General features: G+C 37.3%; 2 protein-coding genes and 1 long non-coding RNA gene across 8 annotated transcripts; 1 reads left to right on the top strand and 2 right to left on the bottom strand.

The window, feature by feature from the left end:
* Positions 1-1,066: 1,066 nt before the first annotated feature.
* Positions 1,067-1,940, top strand: LOC147506825 (uncharacterized). Its single transcript, XR_015193980.1, has 3 exons — positions 1,067-1,179; positions 1,267-1,748; positions 1,900-1,940. It is a non-coding gene; the product is annotated as an uncharacterized LOC147506825 (long non-coding RNA).
* A 1,687-nt stretch (positions 1,941-3,627) lies between these two features.
* On the bottom strand, positions 3,628-6,672 carry LOC147506824 (putative disease resistance protein RGA3). The gene has a single exon (XM_086605845.1). The coding sequence runs from the start codon at positions 6,670-6,672 to the stop codon at positions 3,628-3,630; it is 3,045 nt and encodes a 1,014-aa protein (XP_086461971.1).
* Positions 6,673-9,205: 2,533 nt separating this feature from the next.
* Positions 9,206-16,871, bottom strand: LOC147506823 (peptidyl-prolyl cis-trans isomerase FKBP62-like). Of its 6 annotated transcripts, XM_086558849.1 has the most exons (11): positions 13,899-16,871; positions 13,769-13,819; positions 13,608-13,678; positions 13,444-13,521; positions 13,123-13,298; positions 12,763-13,037; positions 12,549-12,668; positions 12,337-12,453; positions 12,203-12,245; positions 11,700-11,817; positions 9,206-9,445 (listed from the first exon to the last, which is right to left on the bottom strand). In XM_086558849.1, the coding sequence occupies exon 1, from the start codon at positions 16,745-16,747 to the stop codon at positions 14,063-14,065; it is 2,685 nt and encodes an 894-aa protein (XP_086414975.1). In that variant the 5' UTR covers positions 16,748-16,871; the 3' UTR covers positions 9,206-9,445; positions 11,700-11,817; positions 12,203-12,245; positions 12,337-12,453; positions 12,549-12,668; positions 12,763-13,037; positions 13,123-13,298; positions 13,444-13,521; positions 13,608-13,678; positions 13,769-13,819; positions 13,899-14,062. The 6 variants fall into 6 exon arrangements, with proteins under 6 accessions (XP_086414975.1, XP_086414978.1, XP_086414979.1 ...); XM_086558851.1 differs by lacking the exons at positions 9,206-9,445; positions 11,700-11,817 and having other exon boundaries at positions 12,008-12,245; positions 12,763-12,909; positions 13,076-13,298; XM_086558848.1 differs by lacking the exons at positions 9,206-9,445; positions 11,700-11,817 and having other exon boundaries at positions 12,008-12,245.
* Positions 16,872-17,637: the final 766 nt, after the last annotated feature.

Raw genomic sequence — 17,637 nt, 5'->3', positions numbered from 1 at the left:
CTTCTCTAGATATTAGGATTCTTGTTGTGATGATTCCCAAGTATGGAGGAGAAACTATCAAGAAAGCAATGTTAGCTGGCGCCTTCTCATTCTCATTATTCTTTTTGTGTATCAATTGTCATCTTTTGGTCTTGCACAAGCTTACGATATTAATTTTACGCTAATGTTTGGAACCAAATATGCATTAGTTATCATATGAGTAGAAATTTGAGAATTGTGAGTAAAAAAATCTGAGATCATCATGTAAGCATTCACGTCTAACCCAAATAAAAAGGAGGAAGGGGTTAAAACTAAATAAAGTGAGTGTATCTATTGGATAGATAAGGCACAAGTTGCTCAATTACCCGCCTAGTTAATCTCTTTTAAAAGCAAGAAATGGCCTCAGACCCTTCAATCCAATCCGGTTATATGTAAACTCCTCCCTCACAAACCTATCCATATAATCTCTCTATTATTTACACCTTGCTAATTAATCTCCCTGTTTTCCAGATTATAAGCAATTTGCGGTCTAATTCTTATCCCCAAAAATTTCTATTTCCCATTCTACCATTTTCATTAAATCAAACCCTTAAATTAACTGGAGATCCTTACGTTGAATAACAAATTTCCAATAAAGCAGACAAACAACAAATCACTACCAAAAAAATGAGTTTACCCAAGAGACGCCATAAAAAATACCCGACGGATTCCGTCGGTAGGACGTTCGTTACCAACACATTTTGTCTGTCGGGTATAATCTGACCATTTGTCGAGTAATCTCTCTGGGTACCCGACAGTTCTACAAGAGTTGTTAATGGTCGGCATATCTCTTCTAAATACCAAGCGACAAACTAATTTCGCTTCCCACCTATTTTTTTTGGAAAACTAAAAAAATAACCAAAAAAGACTCTAAATTGCATCGAACAAAAAGATAAAAGTTGTTTAGTCACATCCATCGGAAGTATTAACCTTTCCTTCAACCACCGCTCAATGAATCACATCCATCGGCAGTATCCGAAAGATATCTTTCTCACCGTCTCTCTCAAAAAGCTTTGATTTTCAAAGTTGGTTCTCTTATATATTCAAGCTTAATTAATTTTTTGTTCTCTTTGGTTTTACTTTAGATATTGATTCTCTTAAGTAATTTTATAGGTTGATTTAAAACTCAAATTACTACTAGAGAAAGAATCAATTTTTCAGGTTGGGTATTTTTTTTTCTTGAGATTTCCTTTAGATTTTAGGTTGCTTTATAATTTGTTTCAATTGGTTACTGTTATTTCGTTTCAGGAAATGAATTAAAGCTTGGTTTTGGTGTTGGGTTAGTCAAAGCTTCAGCTTTTGGTTAGTTCTCTTTGGCTAGCACCCCGCTATGTTGCTCTTAGATGAATTAGCTTGGGAAAGTTGGCCACCAGCTCTTCGCGCTTGGGTTCCTAAGTGCTCCCTGAGTTCAACTCATCGTACCACACAAGTTCATAGTCTTTCAACTGCGTAGCATGAAGCTTGACCTGTTTGTGGTCTTGAAGGTTTTTATGATTGAAAGTTTTCTCCATATAACTTAAATAATCAACAAACTCATCCGACGTGACTCGACCATTCTCTGGATTTGAATTAAATTGCCTCGTTTATTGTTTAAGTCTATTACCTTGGCAACACCTCCTGGAAACCTTCCTGATTTTAAGATGTTATTGTTGTTTGGTTGTGGATCGGTGCTTTTAGGAGGTGCTGAATGCACCTGGAATAACCTCCTAGACAGGAAGATTGACTCAAAGGTATTATCCCTTTTTGTTCTGTTAATAGATACATATTTTATTTTATAGATGCATCTTGGTTCGGTTCCTCAATATGCTCAATAAATGTTCTATTTGGAAGCATGGTCCTAATAACATTTGATTTAAATATTCAATTATGTTCTTGGTGTAGGTGCAGGGTGTAAGGGCTTTTTTTGGTCATCATCTCTTTTTTATGGTTGTTGGCTTCTCTCTGCCCTTCCTCAGCAGAAATATCTTTTTTTTTGTGGAAGGGTGAGTCCGGTGATTCATAAACTTTAACCTTTTCAAAAACAGAAATAAATAAAAGTAAAGATTGTGTTACCTACTAGAATCACTAAGCTCCATACAAGTAATGCATGACGTGATTTATTGTGCAGAACTGAATTTGCATTTTGATGTGCAATTATTGACATACAAGAAATTGAACTTCTAATATTGTTAGTATTAGTTCAAGGGACTTAAAACATCATTAGTTTGTTCATTAGTTTGTTATGTCTAATTACAAGTATTTATAGGATACCTTCTTACATTGACACCTATCCTTACAACCTTGATTTACAATGACTGAATCAACATTTAAACTAAGGCATTAAGCATTACAGAGTTAGAGTTAATACTCTATTAGAAACAGATTCTCAATTGCTGTTTAAGGTTTTAACGGATGAAAACTTAAACTGTCATTGGTTATTAGTTAGAACTGTTACTCAGATTAAGATAGTGCTGAGTAAATTTCAAGAAGTGCACTTCAGTTGGGTTTATCGCGAAGCAAATGGTGTTCTTGACGCTAGCCTCACATGCGGCTGCTCAAGTAAAGAACTTCCGTTTGTTGGGGCAATCAAATGTACACTTCTCAACTGGGCCTGTTGGAGACTTGGCTTTCCTTCCGCCATACTCGTCTGTATGGTGGCATCAGGCGCCAATAGTTGTAAATATGCAAGTCCTTTATGATGTCCTGGGCATATGTAAATTTCGTTTGGTTTAATAAAAGATTTACATTTACATCAAAAAAAAAAATAGTTCAATGTGATTGTTTACGCATATTGTCATTAGCTCGAATACCAATACTAAAACTGCAACTCATTTAACTACATTTTGCATCTAACAAATTTCTTACATTTCTATAAGATTGTGCTAGAGTTGCTAAAACAAAACATACCCAAACACTCAATACAGTCGCAAAGCCAATACTAATAACTAACTAACAATAAAAAAGACCAATAAAGTCTCACAATAATAAATATCCGCCCTACAACGACTTTTTTGTCAACAGTACAATTAAGTGACTAGCTCGAAATGAAGTGCATTTGATATTATGTACCAAATTATCATCTAACACAGCATGATTTGTAACATATGGAAACGTGATAAACACTCTACCGTGTAAGAATGAGCAGGAATGAAACAACGAAGAGAATGAGTAGCTCACCATTTCAGCAAGAGAGAGGGAGCCGAAAACGAAATTCTGCAAAACACTAGAATACTTACATTAATCTCGTGAGAATGGCTAAGCACTTGAGCATTCAAGGAGATGGTCTGAACCATTCAGTTCATTATACACAGATGAGTTTCTACAATTTCTCAGTGCCAGTACAATGCACGAAATACAAACTTGAAGAGTTTAAAAGTCACCTGTTTTTCGTGCAACAACTAAGGTGGTGTTTGTTTTTTTTTGTTACTATAAGCGCTTGTTATTTACAAGTTTAAAAGTTTATATAACTCAAGTTTTGCTACTTATATTTTTTGCACTTATAATTAGCAAAAATATACCATAAAAAATAATAATAATAAATAAATAAATAAAAATCATGTGGTCCACCACTTACAATGTGAATAAGTAGTAAGCAATTACAAAACCCAAAAAAAATAAACACCCCCTAAGTCAGTTTCTGTTTTTAATATCTTTGCCATCAATTTCAATGTTGGAAATGTGGGCTAAGATGCTCCAGTCCTCCTCTCTGCTATGTTCTCTCGTAATAATCGGGCAGACCCTGATTTGCAATTTGCGAAGCATGGTGAGTGGTTTCAACTCCTCTGCCTTGAAATCAAGGAATTTGCAGGAATTAAAAATCAATTCTTGAAGTGACGTGAGTTGGTTTAATCCTTGGGGGAGAGAGGAATGTGGAAAAGCTATAAATTGAAGAGTCTTGAGGTTGTTGTTGTTGTGGGTGAGGGACATTAACGATTTTGAAACAACACCTACATCGAACCATAAATCCAAACGTTCAAGTTGAGGAGGAAACAGGTAGTGCGGCTCCACCTTCAATTTTGGGCAATCCCAAATCTCTAGTTTATGGAGATGGGGCATGATAATGAGAGTAGTTGTTGTTGGGACATCATGCTCCTCTTCATCCTCCCACTCTGACAACCAAGACAAGTTAAGATATTTCAATTTTGGAAACAACACTACTGATGACGACGAAGACGTTGAATTTCCATTTCCAACCCTCAAAAGATCCAAATGTTTCACCGCACTTAGACCTTCTAAAATGAGCTCTTCAAGAAATTGTAATTTGCCTGAAGCGGGCAACACCTTCAAATTTCGGCACCACCGAAGTTCCAAGTATATAATATTGGACAAAACAGATTCTTCGACTGACATCATCCAACGAGGGAACGTGAAGCCAACATAGTTTCGTATTTCCAATCGTTCCAAGCTTTCTTTATGTGGTTCAAGATTTTCAAGAACACCTTCCATCCTTCCTATGTCCTCTTCATTGCCGATGTGTTCATTTTCACCATATCCAAAATGGAAATTCAACTCCAAGTCCCGGATGTTTTTCTTTTTCTGCAATTCTGCCTGCTTGGCCTCATTCACACTTTTTACATGCCTTAACCCCGTAATAGATAGCTTTCCTTTTAGAATATTGAGATTTCCTAGTTCCCCAATCACAGACCCTTTGCTTCCACCACTCACAACAAACTTACTTAATGTTCGAAGGTGATTCAATCTCTCAATGCCTCCTTGTGGATAATAATTTAGAGCATAAGTGTCTTCAACTTCCAGATGTCTTAGGTTAGACAGTTCCCCAATTCCTTCTGGCAGTTTGCAAAGGTTATAACAATGGTTGAGCTTTAATGTTTGCAAATTAACTAAACTTCTAACTGTTTCAGGCAATTCTTTTAGTTTTGTATACGACAAATTAAGGTAACGAAGATGTAATAATTTATTCACTTCACCTGGAAGTACTTCAAGGGCAGAACCACCATATCTATTACTCAAGTCCAATGTCCTAAGACACGTCAACTGGTGGAATAGTAAATTAGAAGGTACTGACTTGGACGATATGGCTACCAGCGTGCGTAACTTCTTCGCCTCATAGATAGATGGATTATCTATATTATCAACAGTCAAATGACGAACTTTGTGACTGCTAATTTTATCATTATTCACCAAAACAGAGCAATCAGTTTTTGTGAGAAACTCTGCAAAGTCATGTACGAGATCATGCATCTTGCATTTGACAATGTTTCCATCTTTGTCTTTCTTAAAATCTTGGAAGAATGAACGCATCGCTAGAGCATCAAAATACTCGACACCAACCCTCTCTAGCTCTCTTGCTCCATCAGAGCCGAGATAACCTTGAGCCATCCATAGCTTCACCACCTCGTCCTTCTCTATGTTATGGTCTTTTGGGAAGATTGCACAATACACAAAGCATCGTTTCAGAACTGAAGGCAAAGCATGATAGCTTAACAAAAGAGCAGGTAAAAAACTTTTCTCTTGTGTTTCCCAAATGTCACTTTCTAATACATCCGTCCAATCTTGTTTTGCTCGCTTGAATCGCATTAGACTTGCTAATGTCTTGACAGCTAGTGGAACACCTTTGCATTTCTTTGCAATTTCTTGTCCAATTCCCTTCAATCTTTCAGTCTCTTCTTCTGATCTTCCCCAAAAAGCTATTTGTTTGAATATGTGCCAACAATCATCGTCTGACAACTGTGCAAGCCTGTGTATATAAATTGAGCCGATCATTATTGCAACTGCCTCGTTACGTGTGGTAACGATGATTTTGCTTCCTCGCTCGCCACCATCCAAAGCTAACTTCAATGGCTCCCAACGATCGAAATCTTCACTCCAAACATCATCTAGCACGAGCAAAAATTGTTTTCCTCTCACTGAGTTACACAAATGCTTATGAAGAAGTTCCCACCCAACCACATTTTCTGGTAGCTTCTCTCTAGTAGCTTGTGCAATGATTTCTCTGGCAATCCTTTCAAGATCAAAAGGTACAGAAACACAAACCCATATTTTCAGTTCAAAGGTGGTCGCTATAGTTCCTTCATTAAACACTAGCTGCGCAAGAGTTGTCTTACCAAACCCGCCAGTACCAACTATTGACAAGATAGGTACATGAACCCGAATTTCTTGTTGACTAGTATCGCAAAGTAGCATGCTTATTATCTCTTGTTTGTCGAAATCTCGACCATATATATCCAATACAGCCACACCAGAGTTAGTGAGTTGTCGAGGTTCCTCGTGATTATGACTCTGAACGAGGCTTAGTTGATCCTTATTGAGAGCAATCACATCTAGGCGTTCTCTTATGCCTTTAATCCTATGAGCAATGTCATGGCGTACACCAACATGTTTAAAGCAAGTACACAAAGATAACAAGTAGGAAAGTACGCTGTTGGCAACATGAGAACCATTAGCAGAAATGAGAATTCGTGTGTTCCATTCATCTAATACATCATCTGCATCATACATCACATCTTTGAGCTCTCCCAACCAAATCTTTATTGCATTATCATGTCTTTCCTTTTTTTCCGCATCTTCAAGCACCGCTTCAACCAAATGGAGCTTAGTCTCGAGGTTTTTTAATTCTTCACGAACCCCCACCACCAACTGCACCTCCTGTGCAACTTCTATTCGGATGATTAAGGCCAACTGGTCCACGACAGCAGAAAGTATCGCCTGAGTCATGTTTTTTATGAAATGAGATACAAGAAGAGTAGGATGCTCTTGTAGATTTTGAAGTGTGAAAACTAGTGGGAAGGACAACCAAATTAATAAGAGATACAATGGAGCGCGAACGGCTTTCCAAGTCAAATCCACATCCTTAACTGAGACTGGACTCGAGCATGCAATGTGAACCATCCAAAGCAAATCCATTATTGACGTTATGCTACAATATGCATGTGGGACAGAGGAAGTAGGGACTGGGGAAACCACAAAAGTCAAGAGTCAAGTAAAGTTTCGGTCCTCAGCGAACCAAAGTCCGTCCTTAGCGGTCTCCGACAACAAATTTTTTTTCCACACCCGGCAAGACCGCAACTTCACAAAAAAAAAAGTCGTAATTTAAAAAGTAAAAAAACAAAAACAAAAACAAAAAACAAACGTGCCCCATCTTAGGGTGTCAAAATCTCGGTCAAACTCTCAACCCGCCCACCCCAACCCGGCCCATAAACTGAAAAAACTTTCAAAATAAAGCCCTCACACATTCGTGGGCTAGGCTTATCCTGACCCTCAAGCCTTTGAGAGGAGGGTAAAAGCCTAAACTTTGAAATTTAAGCCCTCTCTTAAGCCCAGCCCTCATTAGGCCCTTAACATTTATTATATATATTTTAATAATTTTTTTTACTATATATTTTATTTTAGCATTAATATGCAAAAAATCACTTAAAGAACGTTTATCTATTAAGTTTGTCAATCTTATAATTTCATTATAATATTTTATGAAATAAATTTAACTGAACTTAATTGACTAATACAATTTTAATAAGTTTTTTTTAATAGTTTGAAGGTTTAATAGTGAAGTGTATTCGATTTTATCATTTTTAACTAATGTTTATAAATTTATTTTGTAAATTAAATGTATAACATAGTATCTTGCCCTCACTCCCCTCAGGTTTGGCTCTCAAACCCTATCGAAATGATTAAAGAGTGGGTAAAAACTTTGAAATTTAAACATTAATTCGACCCGACCCAGCTCAGCCCTCTAGGTAAATAAGGTAGGACTGGCCCGGCGCTCAAACCTCACACAATAATATTTTGAAGGCGGGGCCAGCCAATTTGACAGGTGATCCCATCTTCGGGTTCATTTCAAGAATACACGGGAGACTGCCCATTCAATCAGAAAGATGGCCTTGATTAAGGCCAGAAGGTATTTGGAGGATGTTTTGGCTAAAATGGACAGGGAGGTTGGCCTGTTAAATCTGCAAAGTTTATTCTGAACTTGCTTAAGAATGCAGAGAGTAATGCCGATGTGAAAGGCTTGGATGTGGACGCAATTTATGTTTCTCACATTCAAGTGAACAAAGCTCAGAATTAGGATCGTAGGACTCACCGAGCCCATGGCAGAATTAATTTTCTTAGGCCTGGGCTACCACGAGAATATTGGTTCCGAGACCGTTGGATGTGTGATAGCTGTCTGAAAATCAAAAACAAAAAGAAAGAAAAAAACTTTAGTTTGTTTTTTATTTTAGGACCGTTAGATCACACATCCAACGGTCTTGGATCTCGCCCCTATAAAGATATCCTCGGAGTAGCGAACTAATTTTTTTATATGTCATTTTTTTATATGGAGTTGACTTTGTCTAAGAGGGAAGAACCAGTTGAGAAGGAGCCTGAAACTCAATTGGCCCCAAGGAAGGCAAAGAAGACCTTACAGAGTCGTGCATTATCTTCTTAAGAATAGAGATTAGATAGTTGCTTGGCGACTTTCTCCCTTTCTTGGTCCTCAAATTTATGTTATGATAGATCCATCTGGAGATGTTGTCATCTCTTAGTTTGAGCCAAAAACCTTTCGAGTAGTAGGCTAGTAGCAGTAGTGGGGAGTTATTTTTAATTTTTGGTGTACTAAAACCTTTTCTCAAAATTATTGTACCCTACTTTCTTTTATAAAAAAATGCATATTGCATATTGCCATTCACGTAAAATCATTTCTAGCGACTATAATTACAAATTCATCATATTTCTCAAGTGAATAAATAGATAAGCACGTGATGGACATAATATAATTGGATGAACAATATCTTCAAAAATTGGCCTAAATATAAGATGTTCAGAATCATCATAATATAGCTTCATAATTTGAGGAAGGAAGGATATGGTATGCGCGGAAGATATAGGAATATAGGATATATATATTAGTTACCAAAACAAAATACAATATTGGAATTTACACTAACTGTTATTAGTGAAGGCTGGTAAAGGACATAATGGGAAAATGGAAAAAAGGTCATTGGCAAAAGCGAAAATGTCTTTGGCAATAGGCGGACCAAATATCTTTTCCTTTTAAAGATTAAAAACCCCAAATTAGATTACAGGCTTGCTTATATTGAGATGGCCATAAGACCAACTTTCCCCGTTTAACTAAACCCACCTTTTACGGAGGGATATCATTTACGGAGTAATATGGTAATATGATAAAAATGAAGCATCATACCACAGTTATTAACTACATTGGCATTCCCCCCCCCCACATTGGCCTTCATATAGCATCATTGGAATATAATACAGCTAAGGGTGAGGGAGCCTTCTCATAACCAGTCAACATAATATCCATATATCTGAGAAATTAAAGAAATTAGCCCAACGGTGTTTTCCATTACGATCTCTGCTGTCTAGAATTCAAAATCAAAACTTAAGTCATAACTCATTAACAATTCAACAAAGTGAACACAGGTTGCAACATAACAATCCCATCACGGCAGCCATCTCCTTCCACTCCTTCAAAGGTCTTGCACGCTCAAACCTGCAAAATAGAAAAAATCAGAAACACCACTCAGAAAGTCACAGAGATGACAAACCAGAATCAGACACATCAAACATCCTAGAAAATTTACTTCAATTTTGCAGTTTGCACATATTGTACGTAGAGGGTTTCATGGCATAAGGAAAGGCTCATGGCAGAAAGAAAAGTGCTACACTACTGCAATTGAAATAACATTATTTGGATGCCTTAATGTTAAAACTTTTGCAAATCAAAACATGTTGCACCATCAGAAATTCAGAATGCACTCGTGACCAGCTTGGTTTCAGTAAAACTGTAGCATGGTTCACAAGTCAATAGATGCATAAGTTGTTCAAAAAGAACTACTGGTTTACAGGCTATTAGATGCTTAGCTATTCAAAGGAGGGTACACGCCAGATAATTAAGAGAGAAATAGAGTAAGGAGGGACAAAGAAACGACGCACATCATGTTTGTTGGAGACTAACAATGAAAGCAACTTTGTTTGTAAATGTGGGAAGTTGTTTTCTTAATAAACCTCCTATAAACACAGAGATGACCAGCTTTATCTCCATCTCCTTAGAGCCAAGCACAGTCCAAGCTTATATCTCATTGTAACCAGATTTTTCAATCATCTTACTGGAATCTCAGTTCCCCTCTAAAAATTGGAAAGTTTTAAGGATAGAAGTTGAGCTAAAATAGGGGATGGATCCTGGACAAGGTTTAAAATTTTTTTTTTTTTTTTTTTTTTTAAAGTTAATTTTATTGATTAGGGTGTAAATGGGATACAAAAGTGAGAAACTCACTTACATGGTGCAAACAGTGGAAGACCATACACCTCCCAAAATGTAGTTCCCGTTCAAAGGAACACCTCAGTGAAAAAGTACCCCTATGGACGACCCAAATACAGACTCTCGACTAACTACAAACCAATAGTTAGACAAGAAATCCCAATATTCTACCCCTACTCTATCACTAGCAACTACGTCACTGCTAGCGATGCATCCAGTTTGTCTACATGATTATCTTCATGTTCCCTCTCTATGATTTTCTGTTTTTTTGTTCAAATCAAGCGCCATAGTTTGCTCAATCCCACACTCCTTAATGTTATTTCCATTTATTTCTCCAAAGAGTTTCCCAAGGCCCTTTTTTCTGAAACCAGATGATATTCCCAAGTTGCATGCTAATGGCACAACCTATGAAGCACGGATACTTCTATATGGGTGAAGTATCCGTGTCCGATACGTATCCGACACGGATACGCCCGGATACGCCTCGGATATGCGATTTGGAGTATCTGATTTTTTAATTAATTTTTTAATTTCCGATACGTGGGGGATACGCGGGGGATACGCGGGAATAGTAATCTCACAAATTTTTTTTGGAACTTCAACAAAAAAAAAAAAGTGAAATAAAATCCAAGATAAGAAGAGATGCAAGAGAATAAAGATGGAGTGAATTAAGATGTAGAAGGTGACTTAGTTGAAGTTGGACAACTTGATTGACAAATCTATTGTATTGTTTTGAACTTTTTTGTTGGCATTTGCTTGCAGTGTTATACACTTATACAAAGTTGCTGCTTAATGTGTTTGAATTGGTCATTTTATGAAGTAGAATTGCCATTTTAATTTGAATTTGGTGAAATATATATATATATATATATATATATATATATTATTCAAACGTATCCATGACGTATCTGTATCCTATATTTTTGAAAAATGCCGTGTCCGCATATCCGTGTCGTATCCGTGTCGCGTATCCGTATCCGTGCTTCCTAGGGCACAACCATGTATTTGATCCAATCACGAGAGTCTTCAGTGTTTTGGCAATTGTACACTCTCCTTGCATTTCACCACCTTGGTTTAAGGATTCCACCACCAAAAACCTTACTAAAAAAAGATGCAAATCAAGTAAAATCTTAGCTACAATTTCAAAATTGCTAATCATTCTCAGGTTGAGAGTATGCACTGGTTAAGAGTTTAAAAGTCACCTGTTTTAAAGAACTAAGGGGGTGTTTGTTTTTTTTTCTACTATGAGTGCTTGTTACTTATAAGTTTATAAGTTTATGTAAGTCAAGTTTTGCTATTTACACTTTTGGCATTTATAACTAGCAAAAATATACCAAAAAAAAAAAAATGGTCCACCACTTACATAGTGAATAAGTAGTAAGCAATTACAAAAACCAAAAAAAACAAACACCCCCTATGTCTTAGTTAGCATTCACAATTCTGATATAAAATTGTAGTCATAACCCACCAACCAAAAAAATAATACCTCACTAATTGCGTCTGCTACACAACACTTTATTAGATCTTCATAAAGATCTGCCGCTCGTTGTATTTCTGGTGCATCTTCCCAGTACTTGAGTATCAGAAGTGCATAGTCACAACACCTGCAGCATAAAATGTAATTATTTAATAATTAAAAAAAAAATAACTCGGCAAAGTCATGTACGAGATCATTTAAGTACCTAACAAATGAAATCTGGTTTCAAAGGGAAAAAAACCAAGCAGATAACACACTAAATTTGAAGACACCGGCCCTAGAGCAGAGGGGGGAGCTAGTAAAGCCAAGGAAATACGTAACGAAAACAACCTTTTATCAATAATCAGAAGAGTTTTACAAAGACTCTAGACTCAAGAATGTAACCCTACCAACTACAAAGATTAAGAAACGTTGCGGCTCTAACTACTAAGACATCAACCAGACACACAACCCAGTAAACTGTAAACAGAAGACATCCAATAAACTGAACACAGTTGTCCATCATATCACACCTCACTGTCAACGCTTGAGATCTGCTGCCTACGCTGCTGCTTTCTGCGGATAGATAATATTTGTCAGGAGAACGGTCAACTTGAACCAAAGAAAAGTGACCCTCACATTTTTTTATTAAAGGGCAGCAACTTACATTAGTATCAAGGGTTTCTAATTTGCTCATTTTGGTAAATATGTTGCCATAACTGAGTGTCCTTATTAAACTCCTTCATTTTTCTCCTTCAAGACTTTATACTCCAGCTTTACGTCCCTGATTCCACAAAGATTCCACCCCAACATACATTTTGTCAAGAGACATTGGACATCAATGAATTGGCCGGTACAATAAAAAGGCACAATACATACCTGTGCTGGGATCAATTTCCAACACCTTCTTAATATCGATCCCAACAAGGTCCAAATCAGCCAGCTGAATGTAAGCTTGGGCATGTCTATAGAGTGCCCTAACATTTCTACTCTCAAGTTCTAGCACCAACCAAAATTATTATCGCAACATTAATAATCAGGCCCCTTGGTTTGATGTGATTTGAGTCGTAGGCATAAGTTAATCCGCAGTTACCTTTGTGCATAGTTTCTCTGCTTGTTTGTAGTCCTTTAGCTTCAGCTTGCAAGCTGTATTATTCAGATTGCAGCTTACCTTCAGAACCTTGGACTGTTTTGTTTCCTCTTCACTGAAGTTGGTGTCATATTCAATAAATTTTCCAGCCTGATTACAAGGAGATTTTCAGTCGCCATAGCATATTTTCCAGCTTTGAATGCATCATTTCCTTCCTCTTTCTTCTTACCAGCGGCTTCAATTTTCTCAGGTGTGTTCATGTCCCACAATTCTCTCTCCTATTGAAAGAAAAGGAAAATTTTAAACTCACTCATACCAAGCACAATGCAAGAGCCGTACAAAGAGAAATCACACTGAAGATACCTTGACAAAGGATTCAAGCTCAACTTCATAGTATAATGTTGAATTCGGGGTAACAACAGCCAATTCTTGCTTGAATTCAGATGAACCGAAACCATATTCTAGAGCAATAGTCAACTCTACAACCTCCCCTTTCTTCATTGTCATGACAGCTCTATCAAGTCCATCAATAACTTGCTCTGCAAAATGTAAAGACTACACTTCAGTATCAAGTTTAATCATGATAACCAAGAAAGCATGCCAAATCCAGCAACATGAAAAATTATTATGCACACTACAACACATCCCATTCCACTAAAAACTCTAATACGATGATAAATATACCTAGCACGGAGTACTGCATTGCAGTCATTTTTAGCACAATTGAGGGAGCACACGCACAACTTTGCGGTTACGCAACATCTGAAATACGAATATTATTTTTATCAAAAGTAGCATATATATAGATTAAAAGAAAATAGAAAATTATAGAAGCAGTTTAGTATTACCGTCTTTATGCACTTGTCTCTGCAGATTCAGCAATCACAAGTACAGTTATGACGACAAACTTGAAAATAACCTGAAAGGAAGATGACAATGTCAGCAGAAATAGTAGCAGAATTTGTCCAAGAAAAGGTGAAGTTACTGGAATGAACATCTGAGCACATGCCTAAAACTGTCCCAGAAGGTCCTTCGATAATAAATACAACAGATGGCAAGCCTACAGAGAGAAAAAGGTTTATTATTAATTGAAAAAATAAATAATTAATGAATACTGAAATGAAGAAAAAGGGAAGGACCTCTTCTTCTCGTTCAATTGGGCTTTTGTAAAACACCAAATCTTCATCTTCTTCATGTTTTCGTTCAATTGTGTAATCAAAAATGAAAAACGAATTTTCCGCCAGAAGAACTCAGTTTCTGCTTTTAATATCTTTCCCTTCAATTTCAATGTTGGGAATGTGGGTTAAGATGCTCCAGTCCTCCTCTCTACTAAGTTCTCTCCTAGTAATAATAGGGCAGTAATTGATTTCCAATTTGCGAAGTATGGTGAGTACTTGAAATCAAGGAATTCGCATGAATTAAAAATCAATTGTTGAAGTGACGTGAGTTGGTTTAGTTCTTGGGGGAGAGAGGAATGCGGAAAATTATAGATAATAAGAGACTTGAGGTTGTTGTTGTGGGTGAGGGACATTAACGATTTTGAAAGAACACCTACATCGTCGTATAATTCCAGAGTTTCAAGCCGAAGAGGAAAATGGTAGTGCGGTTCCACCTTCAGATTTGGGCAATAAAAAAGGGACAAGTATGTAATATTGGACATCATCCAAGTAGAAGGGAGCGTGGAGCCAACATAGTTATGCATATGCAATCGTTCCAAGCTTTCTTTATGTGGTTCCAGATTTTCAAGAACACCTTCCATCCTTCGTATCTCCTCTTCGCTGCTGACGTCTCCAATATCTAAATATTCAAAATCCAACTCCAACTCTAAAATGTTTTTCTTTTTATGCAATTCTGCCTGCTTGGCCTCATTCACACTTTTTACATTCATTAACCCCGTAATACATAGCCTTCCTTTTAGAAAATTGTGATTTCCTAATTCCCCAATCACGGAGCCTTTGATGTTTCCATCACTCACAACAAACTTACTTAATGTTCGAAGCTGACGCAATCTCTCAATGCCTCCTCGCGGATAATACTTTAGGTTCCAAGTGTATTCAACTTCCAGATGTCTTAAGTTAGAAAGTTCTCCAATTCCTTCTGGCAGTTTGCAAAGATTATAACAATCGTTAAGCTTCAATGTTTGCAAATTAACTAGACTTCTCATTGTCTCAGGCAATTCCTTCAGTCTTGTTTTTGACAAATCAAGGTACCGAAGATGTAATAATCTACTCACTTCACTTGGAAGTACTTCAAGGCCAGGATGACGATAGTATGCATCAGTACTCAAGTCTAAGGTCCTAAGATATGTGAACTGGTGTAATGCAGGAGGTACCGACTTGGATGCTTTTCCTACTAACAGCGTGCGTAACTTCTTCGCCTCATAGATAGATGGATTCTCTATATTATCAACTGTCAAATGACGAATCTTGTGACTGGTAATTTTCTCATTATTCACCAAAACAGAGCAATCAGTTTTTGTGAGGAACTCGGCAAAGTCATGTACGAGATCATGCATCTTACATTCAATAATGTTTCCATCATCGTCTTTCTTAAAATCTTGGAAGAATGATCGCATCGCCAGAGCATCAAATAACTCTACACCAACCCTCTCTAGCTCTCTTGCTCTATCATAACCGAGATAACCTTGAGCCATCCATAGCTTCACCACCTCGTCCTTCTCTATGTTATGGTCTTTTGGAAAGATTGCACAGTACATAAAGCATCGTTTCAAAACTGACGGCAAAGCGTGATAGCTTAACAAAAGAGCAGGTAAAAAACCTTTTTCTTGTGTTTCCCAAATGTCACTTTGTAATACATCCGTCCAATCTTGTTTTGCTCGTTTGAATCGCATTAGACTTGCTAATGTCTTGACAGCTAGTGGAACACCTTTGCATTTCTTTGCAATTTCTTGTCCAATTCCCTTCAATCTTTCAGTCTCTTCTTTTGATCTTCCCCAAAAAGCTATTTGTTTGAATATGTGCCAGCAATCATTGTCTGACAACTGTGCAAGCCTGTGTATATAAATTGAGCCGATCATCATTGCAACTGCTTCGTTACGTGTGGTAACGATGATTTTGCTTCCTCGCTCGCCACCATCCAAAGCTAACTTCAATGACTCCCAACGATCGAAATCTCCATTCCAAACATCATCTAGCACGAACAAAAACTGTTTTCCCTTCACTGAGTTACACAAATGTTGATGTAGAAGTTCCAACCCAACCACATTTTCTGGTAGCTTCTCTCTAGTAGCTTGTGCAATGATTTCTCTGGCAATCCTTTCAAGATCAAAAGGTACAGAAACACAAACCCATATTTTCAGTTCAAAGGTGGTCGCTATAGTTCCTTCATTAAACACTAGCTGCGCAAGAGTTGTCTTACCAAACCCGCCAATACCAACTATTGACAAGATAGGTACATGAACCCGAGTTTCTTGTTGGCTAGTCTCGCAAAGTAGCATGCTTATTATCTCTTGTTTGTCGTAATCTCGACCATATATATCCAATACATCCACACCAGAGTTAGTGAGCTGTCGAGGTTCTTCGTGATTATGACTCTGAACGAGGCTTAGTTGATCCTTATTGAGAGCAATCACATCTAGGCGTTCTCTTATGCCTTTAATCCTATGAGCAATGTCATGGCGTACACCAACATGTTTAAAGCAAGCACACAAAGATAACAAGTAGGAAAGCACGCTGTTGGCAACGTGAGAACCATTAGCAGAAATGAGAATTCGTGTGTTCCATTCATCCAATACATCATCTGCATCATACATCACATCTTTGAGCTCTCCCAACCAAATCTTTACTGCATTATCATGTGTTTCCTTCTTTTCCGCATCTTCAAGCACCGCTTCAACCGAACGGAGCTTAGTCTCGAGGTTTTTTAATTCTTCACGAACCCCCACCACCAACTGCACCTCCTGTGCAACTTCTATTCGGATGATTAAGGCCAACTGGTCCACGACAGCAGAAAGTATCTCCTGAGTCATGTTTTTTATGAAATGAGATACAAGAAGCGTAGGCTGCTCTTGTAGATTTTGAAGTGTGAAAACTAATGGGAAGGATAACCAAATGAATGAGAGATACAACGGAGCTCGAACAGCTTTCCAAGTCAAGTCCACATCCTTAACTGAGACTGGACTCGAGCATGCAATGTGAACCATCCAAAGCAAATCCATTATTGACGTTATGCTACAATATGCATGTGGGACAGAGGAAGTAGGGACTGGGGATACCACAAAAGTCAAGAGTCAATTGCGAGTAAAGTGCATCACATTAGCACATTCTCTATCCAAAAGTTACTAACCAGTACAGAAAGTTTTGACCTATCCAAGCTGCAATGAGTTATGAGTAGGTGCAACTTATGTCTTCAAAACTATTGTCAAGGGCGTTTTTGCTTTTGCCAATGGCCATTTTTCCAATTTCCCATACTTCCCTTTACCAGCCATCACTAATACAGCTGGCGCCATATAATTTAAATTTTCCAATTTAATAAAAAAAAGATGGAGAAGGGAGGGAAAAAGGAAACAAATATCAATTCGTCGACTCTTTCTGTCACAGCCCGATTTTCTAAACAATTAAAAAAAATGAATATTTGAAATATAAATATCTCAAACATCACTTTTGGTTGTTTAAAAACCCGGGCTATGGCCGGGGTGGATACAACATACGCCAAAACCTAAAACCAACATCATAAAGAATCTTAACAACAAAAATAATCTCCAAAATTCTTTTATTACTTTATGCAAAGTCTATCTTCCATAAAAATCATCAATATAAGATTCTAAGAATAACGGTCCTCAACATCGTATTCTCATGTATAATATGAAAAGAAAACTACATTATTACATTCTTCCAATAAAGAATCGGACCTAAAAGA

The sequence above is a fragment of the Coptis chinensis genome, chromosome 4 (genome assembly GCF_015680905.1).
Source record: "Coptis chinensis isolate HL-2020 chromosome 4, ASM1568090v1, whole genome shotgun sequence".
In the NCBI taxonomy this organism is placed as follows: Eukaryota; Viridiplantae; Streptophyta; class Magnoliopsida; order Ranunculales; family Ranunculaceae; genus Coptis; species Coptis chinensis.
This window is presented reverse-complemented; position numbering and strand designations above follow the sequence as displayed.

What these genes read in the sequence shown, in the direction of transcription:
- LOC147506824 (XM_086605845.1), bottom strand. Translation starts at nt 6,672, where the DNA reads ATGACTCAGGCGATACTTTCTGCTGTCGTGGACCAGTTGGCCTTAATC.
- LOC147506823 (XM_086558849.1), bottom strand. Translation starts at nt 16,747, where the DNA reads ATGACTCAGGAGATACTTTCTGCTGTCGTGGACCAGTTGGCCTTAATC.